Raw genomic sequence first — 23,288 nt, 5'->3', positions numbered from 1 at the left:
GCCGGATCCGGCCCGCGGGCTGTAGTTTGCCCAAGGCTGCCCTAGACACATGACAGTGCCTGATACTGAGTGTGTAGTTGACAAGCATTTGTAGAGTGAATGCATAAATTTAAATGTTACGAGATACTAAAGAAGTATACAATTGAGATCTGGTTGTTGTAGGTCTTAAGAGAAAGAGAGGAGACCCTTTTGGATGAGCACTGGTTGTATGTATTCTCATCATAATTCTCTGATGAACGCAGAACCTTTCAGAGACCAGTGAGAGAGGTGTTTTTCTGTAAATTTAAATGTTTGTTTGCCCATGCTATTTTTCCAAATCCTAGTTGTCTTTCAGCTGCTGCCTCTTTTTTTTAAAAGTCTTTTTTTGATTCCCCCATTGGACTCTTTATAGTAAGTGCCTGATTTTTCACCTCTTTTAATATATTTATGGTTCTCTTTACGGTTTACTGTTTTTCTTATTTAGTGTGTGTTGTTTGTTCTACTAGACTATAAATTCCTTGTGTGCAGAGACCAGATCTGTCCAAAACAGCATGCTTCTGAGAGTGAAAAGGGGATGATGTCAGATGGGATACTGGGGTAATAGGTGTGTCCTGTGACTGTGCCAGGCACACCTATTGTATGATCACTTCCTAGTACAGCTGTGGGCAAACTACGGCCCGCGGGCCGAATCCGGCCCGTTCGGCTGTTCTATCCGGCCCGCGGAGCCGAAAGAGCGGAGGATTCTCTTGCTCTCCCCTCCGCTCCCTCACCAGCAGCCGTGTTAACATGGCAACGTCGGGAAACACGGCCGCAGCTCCTTCTTCTGAGTGGGCGGATTTATATCCGCCCATTCAGTAGAAGGAACAACCTCTCCATCTTCCAGAGGCTCCTTGTAATGCCCGCGGACGCGTCCCCCGACATCACCCTGGGAATGCGTAGACATGTTATCGTGGTGATGTAGGGAGACACGCCCCTGGAGAGCACAGTATCAGAGCATTAGCTAAAAAGGAGACCAACAACACTGTTCCCACTGAAGTTGATGTTTTAAAGACCAAAAACCTTTCAACCCAGTCTACATTGCCATCTACATCTACGTCCCGGGCATAATTTGGAAGTTGCACTAAAGAAAATGTTTAATTTACTGTTTACACATTTTGTTCTTTTCTATTTGTTTTAGTTTTAAATTATTTTATTATATTTAAGTTTAATTTGAAAGGCTTTTGTACCTTTCCTTTGTTAGGCAATTTTATTTTGCCTTTGCCATCTTCAATATAAGGTATGTTATTGTGCTATGATTCCTCCATTTTTTTGAAGTTTCAAGTTATAATAATTAGTGTTTATGTTCTTCTTGTTAAAATGTTTGAAATGAATAAAACTATTGAAATAATAATAAAAAAGAAGACCGTACCCTTTTATGTAATGATGTTTACTTTGAATTTATATTAGTTCACACAAACACTCCATCCATGCTTTTGTTCCGGCCCTCTGGTCCAGTTTAAGAACCCATTGTGGCCCTCGAGTCAAAAAGTTTGCCCTCCCCTGTCCTAGTACGTAGTCAGCACATGGTCTTTGACTTGTTGAAAAAGCACTGGCCACCTAAATTTGTTCACAGCATGTGAGATGGGGATAAGAAGACATCAGAGTCTCAGATAAAAACACCGGTTTAGATCTTAGTCTTGTTTCTATCACTCTACCCAGTTAGTGACTGTAGGTGATTGATTTAATCTCTCAGATTCTAATTTTACTGACACATGAAGTAGAGATGATTATTTATGTCCTGCTGTTTTATAGTCCTACTAGAGGCTCGGTGCATGAAATTCATGCAAAGGGGGGGGGGTGTCCCCTCAGCCGAGCCTGCACCCTCTCCAATCCGGGACCCCACGGGGGATGTTCGACTGCCGGTTACTGGTAGTTGATAAAAATGAAGCTTAGTCTATTATATATGATGTCAGTTTCCCCCCTCATCAGTTGCAAGGCTTGACTTCAATGAAGGGAGGAGATTGCAATCTCAGGTCTAATTTATCTGGAAGGTCAAGAAGGCCCTGGTTGGATTTTCTGAGAAAGACCGAAATATCAGGTGATATTTCATCTTTATTATTTTCTCAAAAAATTAGGGCTAACCATAATTTAGGACCTGGGGATCGGGCCTGAACCGGCAGTCGGACATCCCTCACGCAATCCAGGACCACTGACTCCTAACTGCTCACTTGCCTGCCTGCCTGATTGCCCCTAACTCCCCCCTGCCAGCCTGATCATCCCTAACTGCCTCTGCCTGCCAGCCTGATTGCCCCCAACTGCCCCCCCTGCCGGCCTGGTTGCCCCTTACTGCCCCCCTCTGCTGGCCTGGTCACCCCTAACTGCCCCCCCCTCCGCCAGCCTGGTCACCCCTCACTGTTCCCCTCTGCCGGCCTGGTTGCCCCTCACTGTCCCCCCTGCCAGCTTGGTCGCCCCCAACTGCCCCTCCCTGCTGCCCTGGTCTCCCCTCACAGCCTCCCCCTGCTGGCCTGGTTACTCCCAACTGCCCTCCCTGCTGGCCTGATCTCCCCTCACTGCCCCCTGCTGCCATCCTGATCGCCCCTCACTGCCCCCCCTGCCAGCTTGGTTGCTGCCAACTGCTCCCCCTGCCGGCCTGGTCACCCCTCACTCCCCCCCTGCCCGCCACTGCCGGCCTGGTCACCCCACGCAGCCTGCTGTTCAGTCGTTTGGTCATCTTTCACTAACCCCCCTGCAGGTCTGGTCGCCCCATGCAGCCTGCTGTTTGGTCGTTACTGTGAGGGCATCCTGACCAGTTTTCATATTACCCTTTTATTAATATAGATTTTTAAAATTGATTTTAGCCAAAACTGGTTTGGCTCAGTGGAAGAGCGTCAGCCTGCGGACTGAAAGGTCCCAGGTTCGATTCCGGTCAAGGGCATGTAACTTGGTTGCGGGCACATCCCCAGTAGGAGGTGTGCAAGAGGCAGCTGATCGATGTTTCTCTCTCATCGATGTTTCTGACTATCTATCACTCTTCCTTCCTCTCTGTAAAAAATCAATAAAATATATTTAAAAAAAATTGATTTTAGAGATGGGGGAGAGGAGAGAGATGAGAAAAGAGAGAAAGAAACATTGATCGGTTGCCTCCTGCACGAGTCCCCCAATTGGGGATCAAAACTGCAAACTGGGAATGTGCCCTGACCAGGAATTTAACTTGGGACCTTTGCTGTACATTATGATGCCCAACTAACTGAGCCACATGGGCCATGGTTAGCCCTAATATTTTGAGAAAATAATATTAAGAAAACCTTTTAATTGTGAAAGGTTATACAAAGGAAGATGTTACTATATAATTCCAGAATAAATTAAATACTTTCTAACTTTGTAAAAAATTAAAACCTAATGGCTAAAATGTTTACAAAATGAGTTTTAGGATAAAAGCCTTAATACAGTGCCTTGAAAACAGTCTAAAAGTAAGTAAATATTGTTTTTATTGTTAGTATTATTGCATTCCTTGTTCTTTTACTCCTGTCAAACTTAAATTTTTTTCCCCATTTAGAGATTAATCTTTAATTGGGTCAGTCTACAGCATCTTATTGTCACTTTTACTTCATTTCATCCTTATTGATAACAAAAATAAAGATGAAAGTAGTAGGGTGGCAGGTTAAACTAGTGCTGAGTAGTTGAGAAATTAATTGTTCAATGCAGTGAATTGGAAATCATGATCTCTACTTTTTAACATTCCATTTGGTATTTGAAATAAGCTGTATAATGTAGGTTGTATTAGAGCAGGGCAATTAAATGTGGTAACGAAAAAGAATATCCCAACTATAGGTAGAGCCTGCTTTATTCAAACCATATGACTCTTAATTTCATCCAATGGTGGTATCGAAAACTTGATGTGTTCCAGAAAAACAGTAAATTAAGCAAGGAGTGTGGAAGGACTTGTACTTGTAGTGAATTTTAAAAGAAATTCATAAATATTTTCAAAAGAAATAGAGGAAATACGTAATTCAGAGAATATCCCAGATCAATTAAAATTTAAAAAAAAATTAAATTTAATATTTAGTATTTTGACTAAACAAAAGCTCTCTAGCCTTTCTCACTAGTTTACCAGCTTACTATTCTTATTCACTACTAGCAGTAAATGTTAATGGACTGTGAGGAATGAGCTGGAAGGTGAGTCATGAGGCATCTACATTAATATCCCCTCATGCTAATTTAAGGATTATTAAATCTTAAATTTTTTTTCTTAACCTGTAAAATTGCTCATCTAATTTCATAGTTGTTATAAGGTATATTTCAAAATTGAACTGGAAAAATATTAGCTTTCAATACAAAAGTAGTACCCATTAATTTCCATATTCACGAAACAATAAAAATAATTGGATCAGGGAGAAACGAAAGCAACTCATTTTAAATTGTAAAAATATAAACCATTTTATATAAAGTATAAAGGAAATTGTAATCTTACCACTAAATAATTCCTATGACTAGTTTACATAAGGAGAATTTTAGCAATATATAACGAAGTTTAAATTTGAAGTTTCTTAACTCATCCTCTTAAAAAAATACTTCTAAAAGAAAAACTTTAAAATGTTTACCCACTTCTCTAATGAAATCATTATTGTTATAATACAAAGCAAAAATAAACTTAACTTCTTGAAAATGCCAGGTAGCTGAGTGATAAATGTAACAACTTCAACTAAGGAATTTTAACGTTGTTGAACTGATTTTCAATATTTTGCGAAAGTATTTTTTAAAATGTTCTAATTCTAAAACTAGAATTTCTTCAGGAGAGGCTCAAATTCATCCCAAAGACTGACTTTTTAGTTAGCTCAGATTTTCTCAGATTTTACTGAATTCATTTTCTCTGGGTGTTCTCTATATTGCTTTTCTTTGATTCTTGCCAGTACAACCAGTCTAAGATTTTACATGGCAAAGGAAATGTGTGGAACTGATCATAGAAACTTATCTCTGTTTTCTTACATAACACCTTCAGGCATAGGGAAAACAGAATACTTCATTTGCATTCTTAAATACTAGGAACTTAGTGTTTAAGTCTTTCTGCGGGAAATGTTATTGTATCTACATTTTCCAAAGGGGAAAAAACAAAAATGGTTAACAGCCCACACATATTTTTGTTAACTCATCTTTTTTTGGTATCTGGATCTGCACAAAGAGTATAGAATGTTGAAGGTTAACTGCCCAACCTCTTTCTTCTTTACAATCAATTAGAAATTGAAATAGATATGGAAATAGGTATCAGTGTTGATTACAGGGAAATAAAAAGAAGAAATTAGATATGCACTAGAAAAATGGCAAACACTAACAAAACTTAACATTCTAAAAGAGAATATTTCCAAAGTTAATATAGAATATAGTAATAGAATTTTAAACAATAAAATATTTTTTCCTATAAGCATTAATGCTTATCTAAAAATTCCAAAGATATTCAGTTTTATTTAAAAGTTTGTTTATCAATATGTACCCTGAACCTCTTCTTTGCCCTAAATATCTTAGAAACCCAAAACATTTAATAAAAGAAATTAATAGCCCTAGCCGGTTTGGCTCACTGGATAGAGCATCGGCCTGGGGACTGAAGGGTCTCAGGTTCGATTCCGGTCAAGGGCATGTACCTTGGTTGCAGGCACATCCCCAGTTGGGGGGTGTGCAGGAGGCAGCTGATCGATGCTTCTCTCTCATTGATGTTTCTAACTCTCTATCCCTCTCCCTTCCTCTCTGTAAAAAATCAATAAAAATATATTAAAAAAAGAAATTAACAATTTTCTGACTTAATAATAGCTAGAAAATAGAAATAGAAATCATTATACTGCCAAATATTAAAAATACAAAGTATTCTGCTGCATTGTTCACTTCCTATGCATGAAAAACAAGGTTTTATATCTATATATATAAAAGGCTAATATGCTAAGTGTCCAACCGTCCGACCAGTCTCTATGACATGCACTGACCACCAGGGGGCAGATGCTCAATGCAGGAGCTGCCTTGACGTGCACTGGCCATTTATAGAGAACTGGCACCGCTGACCTGGCACCCACAAAGCAACATTCGGCTTCCCCCATGTGGGACACAAGCCCTGCTACCACCCAGGAGTGACAGCCCACCAAATCGCAGCTGATGCTGCTGAGACCCCGTGGCGCAAAATGTGGTCCACAGCCCAGCCCAGCCCAGAAATGGTCGCTATTGCCTCCGGGTAATAATGTCACATAGCAATGCCTGGCTTCCTCTTCCTAGGGATGCCTAGCCTCCTTGCAGTTTCTTCAGCCCAGGAACATGACTTGCTTTATAGCCAGGTGTAAACATTTCACACTTTAACCAAATGTCTGTGAAGTGTTTTCCCGTGCCTCATTTCATTTGATCCCCACAGAAGTCCTGGGGTAGGTAGGTAGGAGACTCGGTGGAATCCTATTTTCTTTTCATTAGCCAGAAAACAGAGATTTAGAAAGTCTAGAAACTTGACCGAACTGAAAAGTAAGAAATGGTGGAGGTTGAAAATGACTTCAGGTTTTCTCACTGCACAGAATATATAGTCAAACATTGCTGCAGTTAAATATTTTACCCTTTGTTCTCCCTGTGTGATCTACAATATTAATCTGTTTCATGTTGATATTTACTGCTGTGTTGCTGACAATTACCTGAAAGAGAAGTTGGGCTGCTTCACTGGGCTGGAAAAAGTTTAGCTACATCAGAAAGCAGGTCTAATTAAGCAAGTTTATTCTATCTCTATATATAAAATACTAATATGCAAATAGACCGAACGGCGGAACAACTGAACAATCAAACAACTGAATAGCCAGTCACAATGATGTGCACTGACTACCAGGGGGCATGTGTGGAACATGGTGGGTGTTGGCAGCAGGCGGCAGAGTGTAGAACATGGCAGGCATCGGCTATGGCGGGATGGTAGAGCAGTGAGCGGGGTGCCAGACCAAGGCGGGGCGCGGGTCACTGTCATAGGGGCAAGCCGCTGGTGGTTACTGAAAATTCTTTGCTCCTGTGCACCATGGTCCCGCCGGGCGCTCACACCCGCTGCTAGCGCTGGCCCCACTTGCACCGCAGCCAGTACCAGAGTCACTGCTCGCACCTGCTGCCAGCGCCTGGTGCCAGCCCTGATCACTTGGCGTTGTCAGCGGGTGCAAGTGGCAGCTGCCGGCCCTGATTGCCCCTGAAGGCTTCTCCACCTCCCCATGCTCCTGAGGGGTGATCGCGGTAGCAGCCGCTGCTCACACCCACTGACAGCGCTGACGCTGCTTGTACCCGCTGCTGGCTCTTGCCCCAATTGCTCTGCGCTGTCAGCGGGTGCGAGCGGGGCCGGTGCTGTCAGTGCCTGGAAGCGATGGTGGTGGGAGCGGGGCTGCAGGCAAAGAGGGGGTCAGGGGCCACAGCAGGAGGGGCCAGGAGGGGGTGTGGAGGATGGGCTGAGACCCACCCCTATGCCCACTGCAGCCTTGCAGCCCACAGTTCCTTTCAAGGTGCACGAATTCGTGCACTAGGTCTCTAGTCCTATATAATAAAAGAGTAATATGCAAATTAACCATCACTCCGCTACATCCACCAGCCACGCCCACCAGCCAATCAGGAGCGAATATGCAAATAAACCCAACCAAGATGGCTACGGCCACAGAGAGCAGGAGGGAGGCCTGGGTTTCCCCGGCAATGGAGGAAGCCAAGCTTTCCACCTGCCCTTGCGGGCCTAGGCCTCCACTCAAGGCTACAAAGTTTTAATGATAGAAGATACATAAACACAAACAGAAATGGCGGCAGCCACGGAGCTGGAAAGAGCAGGAGGCTAGGGTTGCCCCCGGTGATGGAGGAAGCCAAGTTTTCCACACACCCTAGCCGGTCCAGGCCTCTGCTTAAGGCTACAAAGTTTCAATTATAGAAGATACATAAATCCCCCAAAAAATGGCTGCTGCCACAGAGCAAGCAGAAGGCTTGGCTCCACTCCAGGCTACAAAGTTTCAATTGTAGAAGATAAATAAACCCCAGATACCAGGGCCTCAGCTTGGGTCGCCAGGGGGCGTGGCCGGCCTTCAAACCACCACAGGCCCCTTGCCCAGGCCACCCCACACCCCAAGGGAACCCTCATCCTGATCTGGGAAACCCTTCAGGGCAAACCAGCCGGCCCCCACCCATGCACCAGGCCTCTATCCTATCTAATAAAAGAGTAATATGCAAATTGACCATCACTCCAACACACAAGATGACTGCCCCCATGTGGTCAAAGATCCTGCCCCCATGTGGACACAAGATGGCCACCACAAGATGGCCAGCAGGGGAGGGCAATTGGGAGGGACCAGGCCTGCAAGGTAGGACAGTTGTGGGCGATCAGGCCAGCAGGGGAGGGTAGTTGGGAGGGACCAGGCCTGCAAGGAAGGGCAGTTGGGGGTGACCAGGCTTGCAGGGGAGGGCAGTTAGGGGCAAACAGGCTGGCAGGGGAGCAGTTGGGCATCAATCAGGCTGGCAGGGGAGTGGTTAGGGGGTGATCAGGCTGGCAGGAAGAAGTGGTTAGGGGCAATCAGGAAGGCAGGCAAGCGAGCTGTTGGGAGCCAACAGTCCTGGATTGTGATAGGGATGTCCGACTGCCCGTTTAAGCCCGATCCCACTGGGATCGGGCTTAAACGGGCAGTCGGACATCCCTTGAGGGGTCCCAGATTGGAGAGGGTGCAGGCTGGGCTGAGGGACACCACCCCCCCCCCCGTGCACGAATTTCGCGCACCGCGCCTCTAGTATATATATAAAAGGCTAAGTTGACTTGTGCATGCGCGATACATATAAAGCTCTGGCTGGCGCCAATTGCACGCATGTGTTTCGATCTGTCATTGTCGATCCTGAATTTGGTTGAAACTTCTATTACAGAGAAAGGGCGAATAGCTATATTAAAATATTTCTTCTAATGAATTTCCTTTCAATATGCACAAATCCGTGCACCGGGCCTCTAGTTTAAGTATATTCCTTAACTAGAAAACTTGACTTCTGCCGATTGTTACAACAGGGAAAGTTACCCACTACTCTAATTCCTTAAATATTATATATGGCTATCATCTGGAACTAATAATATTACTTGAGTGTATTGTGCCATGTAGACACTTAATACAAAATATACATTAGACTGAATGAAATCCAGCTATTGGTAATATTGAATGAGAAAGACATAGATACCTTTGGTTAAACTAATTCACAACATACACAATGTACCATAATTAAATCCTATGTAATAAAAGCCTAAGATGCAAATTGTCCCCTCAACAAGGAGTTCAATTGGGAGTTTGCCCAGGGGGTGGGGCCATCTAGCCAACTGCCCACGGCCCCTCCCCCTGGCCCGCCAAACACCCACAGCCCCTCCCCCCGGCTGTCCCGGATGGGGGCGGGCCGGCCAGACCACGCCTGTGCATGAATTCGTGCAACAGGCCTCTAGTATAGTTTATATGTCATTAAATTTCAATTGATCTTGCAATTAGCATCCCAAACAAATGAAAATAACTTTTATAATTTTATATTTATAATTTAAGGATAGAACTGATACTATTGTAATTAATTATTAATAACAGGAAACGAAACAAAAAGAAGGCCAGTCATTATAGTCATGTTTCCCGCAAAACACTGGGGGAGGAATTCAACAAAGAGAAGATAGACGCATGCCCAGTAAGGTGGGGGTGACATAGGGAAAGTGCTTACTGTCAATCATACCTGGGGGCAGAGATGGATGGCCAGAATGGGCATGGACATTTGGGAATATATAATCCCCTAACCAAAGGAGTTTGCTTTCTTTTCTTTTGAAAATATATTTTTATTGATTTCAGAGAGGAAGGGAGAGGGAGAGAGAGGTAGAAACATCAATGATGAGAATCATTGATTAGCTGCCTCCAGCATGCCCTTTATTGGGGATTGAGCCTGCAACCTGGACATGTACCCTGACTGGGAATTGAACTGTGACCTCTTGGTTCATAGGTTGACACTCAACCACTGAGCCACACTGGCTGGGCAGGAGTTTGCTCCCTTGGCTCCTCTTGGCATGCTTGGCTCATGGCTCATGCTTGGCTTCCTGGTATTCTCTTGTGTGGCTCATGGCAATGTGGACCCCCCCACACAGTGGACTAATGGACTATTGCCGAGAACCAATTCCATCCAGCATTGTAATAATTACAAGAGTTCTGTCAAAAGGTTGATGGTACTTGGGGGGCTCAACAAGGAGGAGCCACATATGTAATTTACCTGTCGGAAATGGCTAAGGCACTTTCCCCAAACCTGAATAGGATTATTGTTAGCTGCCAGACAGCTCAGGGCATTTTATTGCCTCCTGTTGGCCAAACACCTTAAAAGCTGTAGGCTATTCCCCAAACTGACAATGCCCTTTGATACCTTACCATTTGAAGTGTATTATCTCCACCTTGCCTTAGGATAAATCGTGTTAATAAAAACAGGGTCCTGAGTGAAGGGAGAGTCTTATAGCTCCTTCAGCTGAAGCTCCTCTGATCCCCCAATACCTTTAAAAACTGTCTTTCGTCCTTGGACTCCCTCTTAATCATCTACGTGCAGCTTCAGAATGCTGAACCCTTTGTAAGGCTGGGACAAGAACCCCTGCATTATGGTGCCCTAACAAGGGACACCAACAGACTATAACTAGCCTGATGCTTACAGGACTCTGCTCCAACATGGAAAGGAAACTCTGGACACTGGTTCTGATTTTAGCTCTACTACAACTCCAGTTATACTTCACTAGTGGCCCAGTGCACAAATTCGTGCACATTTAAAGGAAATTAATTAGAAGAAATATTTTAAGATTGCTATTCACTTTTCTCTATAATAGAAGTGTCAACCAAATTCATGATCAACAATGACAGATGGAAACACGTGTGCAATTGGCGCCAGTGAGAACTTTATATGTATGGCGCATGCACGAGTCAACTTAACCTTTTATATATATACTAGAGGCCCAATGCACGAAATTCGTGCAGGGGGCTCGGCCCTTGCAGCCCCGGCTGCCTTGGCCGAACTTCGCAGCCCCGGCTGGCCCTCGCAGCCTTGGCCAGCCCTCGCAGTCCCTCACAGCCCTGGCTTTATCCAGAAGGTCATCCGGCTGTTCGGTCTAATTAGCATATTAGCTCTTTATTATATAGGATAGAATAAACTTGCTTAATTAGACCTGCTTTCTGATGTAGCTAAACTTTTTCCAGCCCATTGAAGCAGCCCAACTTCTCTTTCAGGTAATTGTCAGCAACACAGCAGTAAATATCAACATGCAGCAGATTATTATTATAGATCACACAGGGAGAATAAAGGGTAAAATATTTAACAAGAAAAGCTAAATATCCTTTCTCTGTCTTTTGATTCTAAATGATATCTTTGCTGGGTAAAGTAATTTTGGTTGTAGGTCCTTGCTTTTCATTACTTTGAATATTTTTTGCCAGTCCCTTCTGGCCTGCAAAGTTTCTCTTGAGAAATTAGCTGACAGTCTTATGGGAGCTCCTTTGTAGGTAACTAATTGCTTTTCTCCTGCTGCTTTTAAGATTCTCCCCTTGTGTTTAACCTTTGGCATTTTAATCATGATGTGTCTTGGTGTGGGCCTCTTGGGTTCATCTTATTTGGGACTCTCTGAGCTTTCTGGACTTGAATGTCTATTTCTTTCACTAGGTAGAAGTATTCTCTCATTTTTTCCATATACATTTTCAGTTTCTTGATCTCTCTCTCCTTCTAGCACTCCTATGATGTGAATATTTGTACCTTTGAAGTTGTCCCAGAGGCTCCTTACACTATCCTCATTTTTTTAAAATTCTTTTTTGCTCTTCTGATTGGGTATCTTTTGCTTCCTTATATTCCCATTTGCTGATTTGATTCTGGACTTCAGCTTCTCTATTGTTGATTCCCTGTAAATTATTCTTTATTTCAGTTAGTGTATCCTTCATTTCTGACTGGTTCTTTTTTATGCTGTTGAGGTTCTCATTAAGTTCATTGAGCATCCTTCTAATCAGTGATTTGAACTCTGCATCTAGTAGGTTGCTTATCTCCATTTTGTTTAGTTCTTTTTCTGGAGTTTTGTTCTGTTCTGTCATTTGGGATATTTTGTCTCATTTTGACAGCCTCTCTGTTTTTGTTTCTGTGTACTAGGTAGAGCTGTTCTGTCTCCCAGGCTTAGTAGAGGGGCCTATTGTATTAGGTGTTCTGTAGGGTACAGTGGCACAGCTTCCCTGATCCTCCAAGATGGGCACTCAAAGTGTGTCCCCCCATGTGAGCTGTGTACACCCTCTTCTTGTAGCTGAGTCTTGTTTGCTATTGGCACATAAATGGGAGGGGTTTACCCCAGGCCTATCAGCTGCAAGGACTGGCTGTGACCACTGACCTCTTACCACTGTGGAGTAACATCTGTGCAGGCTCCCACCCTACAGAACAGGACTTACTTCAGCAGGGCACTGGTGCCTGCTGAGTCCACCCCTTGAGTGTGTCACTTGTGGAGGTGGTGGGTGGTGATGCTTTGGCATGGTCTAAATCTGCCCACTGGGTACATTGGCTCTGGACCTCCCAGGAAGTGTTGACCATTATCAGCTGCCACCTGTGCTCTGCCTGGGGCCACCTGGTATGAGCTACAAAGCTATCGGTAGATGGCTTCTACTTGGGCTGGACTTGGAGGTGCCGAGGTGAGGCCAAGCTGTGAAGCAACGCTGCTGCTGCTAGTGTCAGGCCAGGGACTGCTTAGTGAGAAGCACGGGCCATGCCACTTGTTTGAGAGATTTTAGGAAAGTTTGAAGCATGAGCCAAGATAGGCCACTGATATGGAAAAGCCACTGGAAACAGCCTGGGTGGGCCTCAGGGAATCACCAGGGTGGGGCAAACAGTGTGAGCAGGTTGATGGAGTTTCAGATATGGCATCCCCTGCCTGATCTGTTGGGGGAGGGCTCTTCAAAGGAACAGTGGCCTCTGCCAGTACTTTTGTCTGGGAGAAAGCTGCCCCTAGCTCTTGCCCTGATGCTGGACAGTTCATTTCCTCCCTGTATGTCTGTGGTGCCTTTCAAGTTGCTGCCCCATTCTGAAGTTCAAAGGTAGTGAATTGGAGTAAGTCCATGCACTGGCTTTTTAAGAGGAATTGCCTGGCTAGCAGCCCTCCATCTCCCTCAGCCTCAATCCCTGCTGGATTTTACAGGCAGAAGTTAAGGGCACTTCTCTTCTTGGCTCTGGAACCCTGAGCTGGGGAGCCTAGTGTGGGGGGCAGGACCCCTCAGTACTCAGAGGGACCTTTGTAGCCCAGATACTCCATCTAATTTTTATCTGCCACATGTGGGTGTGGGGCCAGTCTGTTCCACATATCTGCCCCTCCTACCACTTTGCATGTGGCTTCTTTAATTGCTTACTTGTAGGATTTCCATCCAGCCAGATTTCAGGCAGTTCTGAATGATGATGTTTGTGGGAGGAGGCGATTGCTGTACCATGTTTACCTGTGCTGCCATCTTGCCCGGAAGCCCAGATGTTCTTTATCTTTTATTTTTAGTGATTATTTTAACAAGTACTGAGTGCAGATTAAAACTAACCCCTAAAATAGTTTTCACAAGTATTTCAGAATATGAGGGAAGGAGGGTTTCCTCTTTTATACAATGGTTCTTTGGAGCCCAGGTGCCAACTTGCCTAAAATTCCTTCCTTGTATTAAACTAAGGTGTTTTTTTTGTTTTTGTTTTTGTAACTTAAAAAAAAGGAAAGGTGAGTAACATTGTATAGAAGTATCAGAAGTGGCTTCATTAGAAACAACACTGTTTACATTAAATAAGAAATCTGATCGCAGGTTGGGTCTGCCACATTTACAAACATAGTGTTATACCCTGTGACCTAAAGCTTATTGAGCACAATTTGCCACAGGCGAGGTAAGTGGAGGTGGTGAAAGGGAGAGAAGGAAAGTAGGAGGAGGATGAATTCTCTACGTTGATTTCTGGTTTCATCGTGGATTGGCCAGCAAGCCAGTCAGTCCTTCAACAGTGCTCACGGTATTGGGAAGATCCTTTTTCTTTTCAAAAATTGGTAAGACGGGAATCCCTTACATCAGCCAGCCCTTCTGCCACCATCCTCATGAACTCTTCTTGGGCCTCATAAAAAGAACAAAATTTGAGTGTTTTGGAAGTAGTGATCCTGTGAAGGTTGTGATCCTGACTGTCTAAGCCAGTGAAGCTGACGTTTTTGTACTTCCACCTTAACCTATAGTGGCAGTAGTCATTACCACTTCACTTTGTACAAAATAATGGTCTACTGAAGCATCCCAGCCAAACATGAAAATGCACTATTTTCTATTTATTTAATAAGTCAAAAAAAGCCCTTTACTTTTATTTACCAGTTTTTGATGTGATTAATTGATTCCTTATTCTTCAAAGTTAACTAGTTCTTTTAAAAAGTATCATTATGCAGGCATATATTTAAACCTGTTTTGTGGGCTTAAATCTGTTGGAATTATTAGTGAAGTTCAAGTTGTCCCTCTTTGGTCAGTGGAGTCTACATTGGCTCATAGTCTTTTTGACTTGACCCTCATAATCTTTTATGGCTTCCTTGCTCTCTGTTCTGACAAGTTATTCTAGGCTCATGTTTTACGATTCCTGCTCCAGACCTTTAATCAGCCATCTTTTCAAAATACATTGGTTTATTTTAATGGTATTTAGAGACCACAGTCGGGTGCCAGGCATGGTCATTGCTACTGATGGCCATTGTTTCTAGGCCTTTTTAGTTTGTGGGGCTAGGAAAAAAAATATGTATATTAACAGGTTTTTAAAAACGTTTTATGTTATATATTTTTATTACATACTAGAGGCCTAGTGCACCACATTCATGCACTCAGGGCAGGGGGTGAGGGGGGTCTCTCAGCCTGGCCTGCACCCTTTCGCAGTCCGGGAGCTCTCGGGGGATGTCTGACTGACGGGAGCGGGCCTAAGCCAGCAGTCAGCCATCCTTAGTGCTGCGCCACCGCCCCTGTGCTCACCAGCAAAGAGTGGCGCTCCCACTGTGGGAGTGCACTAAACATCATGGGGCAGCTCCTGTGTTGAGTGTCTGCCCCTTGGTGATCAGTGTGCATCATAGCGACCGGTCGTTCCGCCATTAGGTTGATTTGCATATTACCCTTTTATTATATAGGATAACATGTGTTGTGTCAATTATGTGTTACCTTAACAGAATATGTAATGTCAATATATTCAATATTAGTAATATAATAATGCTCACCCCAACCCCAAATTATATAACACAAGTTTAATAATATATAATAAACATGCTATATCAATAAAATATAAGATTTTTTAGCATGTAATAAAAGTATGATTAAATATAGTCTATATTTTTAATGAGGCACAAATAACTCATTAGTGATACTTTTAATAAAAATTCAAGATTGCAGAACTTTTACTTAAATTCTTTTTTGTTACCTCTGTATCTTCATTATTCCTTATTTAGAATTCTGATTCATAACTACTTATCTAGTCTGAAGTGCACACATAGCAATTTCACAATGACAATATAAATACTAATATTACTGAAAATATTAAAGTTTTACACATCATCTTTTTTTCTATTTAAAAATAGTTGTACTATATGTATATTGTCAGAAAATATAGCTATTATGTAGTGTATTCTTTCCTTAGCCTTCATTAATTTTTATTCTACAAGTAACCACAGGCCCTTTCTGTTGATGTCTTTAGTCATTTTGGTTTCCTGAAGCTCATCCTGTAGTATAGGAGTGGACAAACTTTTTCTGTAAAGGGCCAGACAGCAGATATTTTTGTCTTTGTAGGCCATACGATCTCTTATAAGTACTCAGTCTTATTCTGGTGGTGAGAAAGTAGTCATACAACATGTAAACTAATGAGCCTGGCTGGTCTTTAATAAAACTGTTTTTCAGTTTTATATAATTGTCACATATCATTATATAGTATTTCTAAAAATTGTTTTTTTAAAACAATAAAAAATGTAACATTTATTCTTAGATTGTGGACTGTACAGAAACAGGTAGCAGGCCAGATTTGTCCCACAGACCATAGTTTGCAAACCTGTCCTATTAGGTTCCTCAGAAAGAAGTCATGAGTTCTTGCTTGTTATATTTTCCCTGACCTTTATACTTGTTCTTATTGGATTTAAAATCTTTGTTTCATACTTTCTTTTCTTGACTATCTTATTCAGTGGAGTACATTCAGTTTTCTTTAGGCATGAATTATTGCTGTCAAAGTCAGGTGATAATTTAAAAAGCATACACAATAATGTCATATTTTTTCATCCTTTTTCTTAAATAACATTACTAGAATGTATCATGGCCATTCTGGGTTGAATTTCTCAGGTATGCTATAGTATACTCTTTAGATATGTATTTCCAATTTTAAGAAAGTTTTCTTAAGTTACAGTTTTTGTATTTTTCTTTGCTTCAGTTTTCTTCAAAGACTCCTTTGATCTATATGAAGGGTGGCTTTTGTTTATCTTTAGTGTTTGTCATTTTCTCTTGAATATTTTAAAAATTCTTCATTTTTTTTATATCTAAATTTGTATATAGTTTTCTCCTTTCACTTTCTATTTCTTGTTTAGGCATTATTTGTTTTCTCTATTGACTCTTATATTCCCTCTAATTTAGTCATCATTTCTGAAATGATTTTTTTTCATTTCTGATTCTATCCTGAGGTCTGTCACCTCACTTTTAAGCATTTCCAATTCTGATTTATGTTATTTAATGTTTTACATAATTTTAAAATGTCTTTTAGTTGTTTTGAAATAGGTAAAAATCTTGATATTGTGTTGGCATGTCTTTGTGCTTTTTTCTCCATGGGTTTTATTCTAGTCCTTATTTTTTTTCCTTATAAAAACATTGTATGGTATTTTACTTTGATATTTGCATAGTCTTACATGTGAAATTAGTTCTCCTCTGTGTTGCTTTTAAAAGAGGTATTTATGTTTTAAAATCAGTGATAGATGTCCAAGAAGTTCAATAGAGATAGCAATAGCAGGAAAAGACTTATTCTGAGGTCCTAAAAAAAATGAATTAACCTTGTAATGTCTCTGTTATTCTTTCTGATGCTCATATTGTTTCACCATATTTCGTGGGTAGCCCTTTCTATCTGTAACTATGTACTTTTGAGATAATTATTTTGAAAGCTTTCTCTCTGATTCAGTGTTTTTATGTCACACGCTGCACCAATTCTTGAACTAACCTTTTCTACCAGAAACCCTTTTTTCTTTTAGCAGGGAATACATTCAAGTTCAGAGTCTGGGTCCTTTGGGCAGTTCAGCAGGTTTTCTATGGCTATCTCTCTCCTTTTGACACTGGTTTTACTGTTATCCAAGTATTAATTCTTGGTGAGCCTAAAAGTGTATACTTTTATAAAAAAAATCTGAATTCATAGTAAAGCAATTTACTGTTTTGGTATTTTTAAGAATGAATTATGGCCAAACCGGTTTGGCTCAGTGGATAGAGCGACGGCCTGCGGACTGAAGGGTCCCAGGTTCGATTCCGGTCAAGGGCATGTAACTTGGTTGCGGGCACATCCCCGGTAGGAGGTGTGCAGGAGGCAGCTGATCGATGTTTCTCTCTCATCGATGTTTCTAACTCTCTATCCCTCTTCCTTCCTCTCTGTAAAAAATCAATAAAATATATTAAAAAAAAAAGAATAAATTATGTGTCACACATTTAATTTTTACAGATGAAGATTATTTGTCTTTAATTTATAACATAAAGACAATTGTAAATTAAATCTCATTATTTCCCTAACATACTTCTCAAAACCCATTCTTTTCCCATTCTTCTTTTAAAATTAGACCAGAACCATAAAATCACAGAATTTAGAAAATAAAAGAAATCTTAATTTCAGCTTTTCATAGTTTCTTAAATTGTTTTCCAATGATGATGAAAAAATGCCCACATTTTTCATGACTGAAAGACATTTATCTATATTCAGGTATTATATTTACCATTTATGGTAAAGTTACAAAGATTCTTAAAAAGTATATTTTTAGAAGTAAATTTTATTGCTATGGCATGTTAAAAAGACTCACTAGTACTTAAGGTAAATGGATTATTAGATGGATGACAAAAGATACAGTATTAACAGAAGTGTGTCAAAAGTTACTAGAGGGTAAATTCTGGCTTTAAGTTCTAAATCACACAAATGAATTTGGTAAAGAACTCAGGACTTTTGAAACATGCTCCATCACTTTGCAATTACCATACTGTCTTATTTTGACCTCATCCTTGCTTTTTTGGTCAAAGAATTATGGAAGTCAGCTAGTATACTGCTTTTTTTAAAAAAAAAAAATTATTGATTTTGGACAGAGAGAGGAACATTGATTTATTATTCCACTTACTTATGCATTCATTGATTGCTTCTTGTATGTGCCTTGACTGGGGATTGAACCACAAACCATGGTTTATTGGGATGATGCTCTAACCAACTGAGCTACCTGGCCAGGGCAGGATACTGCTTTTTAATTTTGCTTTAATTCCATTTAAAGGCTAACACAGGGAGTCCTACCAAAATATATAGATATATAGGAAGTTAGTTCATTGAAACATCAATTCAAGTAGTTACCTGGCTTACTACTAGCTATTTTTTTTATTGTGTTGAATGGACAAAGAATAGTCACTAAATTCTTGATGTGAGCTTTTATTCCTGTAATCTTGCATTTGGGGGTCATTTTCTTCCAATTAAAATGCTTGAGAAAAATCTGGTAAATAAGTGGTTCCTAGTCCTTGGGCTCTTGTTAATCAGAAGTTTTACTGTATAATCATAATGTATTTTAGGTGTTCTCATTTATGTTCTTCAACTCTTTGTCAGTGTAGGCATTCTGATTACTTGATTACATCTGCCTGTCATAGTGGTATTTAAAACAGCATTTATAATAAAAATACCTTCATTTTAGATTGTCAAATGAGAATATGTAAAGACAATTGATAGTTGAAACATGATTATTTTCTCATGACTTAGTGTTTAGTGGATTGTAGATTTGGGATAAAAAGAATGAATATGATTATTGCTGTGGTCTAAAATGACTAGCTTATCAGGATGGAGACATAGAGTATATGGAGATGTAGGCCTACCACCACTTCCCCTCTTACAGAGCAGCTCTGCTTTTCATGGTGTTTTATATTATGTGGGTTTTTTTTTTTTTTATAATTTAAAAAAAATCTTTCAATCAGTCTTGTAAGATAAGGTTCTACTATTAAAATTACACAAACATTTGATGGAGCATCCTCTATGGCTGAAAGTTTTCTTATCTAGCATTCTGCCATTTGTGACACTGATAATTGTAGGTATTTGGGTTCCTATAATGTATTTTGGGATCCGGAGAACCTTGCTATCTTATTCTAGTGTTCTCTTTTTATTAGGACTTCTGGACAGGGGACAAGAACTAAGTATGACTCTCAGCTTGGTATTTTTACATTATTATTTTATTCAGTCCTTCAATCAAACTTGCAAGGTGGTTATTATCCTCATTGTCACACAAAGAAAAGGATGCTTTAAACTCAGAATCTAAAAATGTCTCTTTCTTTTGTCTTGCTTTTGGATGGGGGGTGGGTGTGAGGTGGGTGGGAGGGGGAAAGAATACATCCTTATTTAAAGGCATTAGCTTTTGTACACATTTTATCTGAGCAATTTCATGTACAACTTTTAATTGCCTCCTACTTTGGATGCCTTTAAAAATCCATATGTCAGCCTGGACTTATAACCTCTAGCCTTCTCTCTCTGCCTCCTGAATATGGCCACTTGACCACCTCACAGGCATCTGCACTCAGCCTGTGCAAAGTTGAAGTCGTCATCTCATTTACCATACATTTGTCTCCTCATATATTCCTTTTGTTGCTTCTCTGTTCTACTTTCACCTCCTCCTAAGGGTGGATTTAATCTGCTTGGACCATAATGGCTGAGGGAGTGATCTGAGTAACACACTGCATTGCAGTAGGTTTTCTGGGTAATAGTCTCATCAGGAGAATGAAGCTTCTGTCCTAAGCCAAGAGTCCTTTCAGACAGCAATGCCAATAGATAGAATATGAAATGTAAAAATGTGCTGTTTATCCTTTATGCTGACTGAAGGTCATGGGAAAATCAGCAATCAGTTAGGCACCTTACTCTGATGATGCCGAGCATACAATTTAGTCTTCCTTCTTCATATTGAACCTTAATTCTTTACCTAATGACCTCATTTTTGTACCTCAGCAAACCCCTCCTTTACTTCTCTAAACCATGCCCTATAAAGGCATTAATTACGTAGTATTTTTTTGTTCCCTAATTAGTATTTTCTTCATTAGCATTTTGTTTATTATAATGCTAGAGGCCCGGTGCATGAAATTCATGCACTCGGATGGGGAGGGGGAAGTACCTCAGCCCGGCCTATGTCCTTGTGATCTATCGCTTCAAAGAGGTAGGCCCGCCCACCTGGCCAGGGCTCCATGATGGATCACCCCCACAGAGGGAGGCCCCTCCCACCCACTGCAGCCCAACAGTCGGTGGCCTGGGCCTCTTTGGGGTGATTGTGTGGCCCCCTGATTGATCGATTGCCCTGCTGGCCAGTGGCCTGGGCCTTCCTCTGCAGGGCAATCATGGGCGATGGCCGGGCCCCCGACCAATCACATTGCACCTGCCTTGGCTGGCTTGGCACCAGTGGGTGTCATAGCATGGTCGTCCAGACAGTTGTTCTGCTATTCGGTCGACTTGCATATTATGCTTTTATTATTATAGATAAACACAGAGATATGGATCCATTTCTGGATTTATGCAGAGAAATTTTTACTGAAACCGTAACTCCCATCTGGTAAATTCCCACGGTATTCTTGACTTCTTTCTCGTAGTCACAAGGATATAAACATTCTGTATTTTGTCTATTTCTCTGAGGAATTGGTGATCTGTTCACATTCCCTTGAATTAGCTGATATCCTGTGATTTTCATTTATATTATCCCCTACATTTAGTGCAGAGCCTGGCCCAGAGTTGGTATTCAATTAAAATGGATATTTGTGTTGAACCATGCATTGTGCTATCTTGAGAATACAAAGATTTATAAAGCATTTAAAAAGTAAACTTACTGTTTAGATTGGGTCGTAGGGTACTATCTATCTATCTATATATATATACCAGAGGCCCGGTGCATGAAATTCGTGCGGGGGGGGGGGAGTGTCCCTCAGCCCAGCCTGCACCCTCTCCAATCTGGGACCCCTCCAGGGATGTTTGACTGCCCGTGGGATCGGTCCTAAATGGGCAGTCGGACATCCCTCTCACAATCCAGGACTGCTGGCTCCCAACCGCTCGCCTGCCTGCCTTCCTGATTGCCCCTAACCGCTTCTGCCTGCCAGCCTGATCACCCCCTAACCACTCCCTGCCAGCCTGATTGATGCCTAACTGCCCTCCCCTGCAGGCCTGGTCACCCCTAACTGCTCTCCCCTGCAGGCCTGGTCCCCCGCAACTGCTCTCCCCTGCAGGCCTGGGTCCCTCCCAACTGCCTTTCCCTGCAGGCCTGGTCACCCCCAACTTCCTTCCTCTGCCAGCTTGGTCACCCCTAACTGCCCTCCCCTGCAGGCTTGATCGCCCCCAACTGCCCTCCCTTGCAAGCGTGGTTCCTCCCAACTGCCCTCCCCTGCTGGCCATCTTGTGGTGGCCATCTTGTGTCCACATGGGGGCAGGATCTTTGACCACATTGGGGTAGCCATCTTGTGTGTTGGAGTGATGGTTAATCTGCATATTACTCTTTTATTAGATAGGATAGAGGCCTGGTGCACGGGTGGGGGCCAGCTGGTTTGCCCTGAAGGGTGTCCCATATCAGGGTGGGGGTTCCCTTGGGGCGTGGGGCGGCCTGGGCGAGGGGACTGTGGTGGTTTGTAGGCTGGCCACGCCCCCTGGCGACCCAAGTGGAGGCCCTGGTTTCTGGGGTTTATTTATCTTCTACAATTGAAACTTTGTAGCCTGGAGCAGAGCCAAGCCTTCTGCTTGCTCCGTGGCGGCAGCCATTTTTGGGGGGATTTATGTATCTTCTATAATTAAAACTTTGTAGCCTTAAGCGGAGGCCTGGGCCGGCCAGGGTGTGCAGAAAGCTTGGCTTCCTCCATCACCGGGGGCAACCCTAGCCGCCTGCTTTTTCCAGCTCCGTGGCTGCCGCCATTTCTGTTTGGGTTTATGTATCTTCTATCATTGAAACTTTGTAGCCTTGAGTGGAGGCCTAGGCCCGCAAGGGCAGGTGGAAAGCTTGGCTTCCTCCATCGCCGGGAAACCCAAGCCTTCCTCCTGTTCTCTGTGGCCGTAGCCATCTTGGTTGGGTTTATTTGCATATTCGCTCCTGATTGGCTTGTGGGTGTGGCTTGTGGGCGTGGCTGGTGGGTGTAGCTGAGTGATGATTAATTTGCATATTACTCTTTTATTAAATAGGATAAAAGCCTAAGTGACCATTATGACCGGATAACTGGCCAGTAGCTATGATGCACACTGACCACCAGGGGGCAGACACTTAATTGAGGAGCTGCCTCCTGGTAGTCAGTATGCTCCCACATCAACCTCCTGCGGCCGGCCAACCTCCTCCAGTCCCTCCCTCCAGCCGCTGATTGGGACTGGGAGAAACGGTGCCAATAGGCCCCAATCACTGGCCAGGCCGAGAGACCCCTCTCATGCATGAATTCGTGCACCAGGCCTCTAGTGTATAATATAATGCCATAGAAGTTGCTTTTCCAAAGAATACTGTTAATATCAAACAAGAGTTCTTATTGCTTTTATTTTTCCTTGTCCTAAACTTTGTTTCATATATCTGTGCACATTTACTATACACAATACAGTATTATATATTTTAATATATTGGCTGAAATGCTTACTTTGAAGTTTTTTTTGGTATGTAAATAATTAGTAAGTTTATATATAGGTCTTTCTTTTTAAAAATTGTGACTCCATATCAAGCACCATAATGTTTTTGTTACAAATTTCTACTTTATTTCTCCACAGGCAGCAGAAAATGTCGTTTTCATTGGACCTGACACACATGCTATTCAAGCTATGGGTGACAAGATTGAAAGCAAATTACTAGCTAAGAAAGCAAAGGTTAACACAATTCCTGGCTTTGATGGAGTAGTCAAGGTGAGAAACTATTTTACTCTAGTCTTTATAGCACATGTTCTCAGTGTAAGATAAAATGCAATTCTTGCTTTTATAAACATACATGTGTAGCTAAAATGTCAATGTTGTTTACACTTGAATTATTTTAAATGGCATAAGTTGAAAAGAGGAAGAAGCCACTTAAGCATTGTATTTAATGATCGATATTGGCTTATACTTTCACAGGAAAAAACTTAGTGATTTAAAAATGTGCTGTCAGATCTCTGGATTTTATTTAT

The 23,288-nt window shown here is 42.0% G+C and overlaps 1 protein-coding gene across 2 annotated transcripts in view; it reads left to right on the top strand.

Annotated features, from left to right (window-relative positions):
* PCCA (propionyl-CoA carboxylase subunit alpha) overlaps positions 1–23,288 on the top strand; it is a 402,018-nt gene that overhangs the window by 102,537 nt on the left and 276,193 nt on the right. For both annotated transcript variants that reach the window (XM_080662438.1, XM_080662437.1), the window contains exon 7: positions 22,900–23,031. In XM_080662438.1, coding sequence (XP_080518564.1) covers positions 22,900–23,031 — 132 coding nt within the window. The remainder of the gene's footprint in view (positions 1–22,899; positions 23,032–23,288) is intronic.

Source organism: Plecotus auritus (genome assembly GCF_963455305.1).
Source record: "Plecotus auritus genome assembly, chromosome: 3".
Classification (NCBI taxonomy): Eukaryota; Metazoa; Chordata; class Mammalia; order Chiroptera; family Vespertilionidae; genus Plecotus; species Plecotus auritus.
This window is presented reverse-complemented; position numbering and strand designations above follow the sequence as displayed.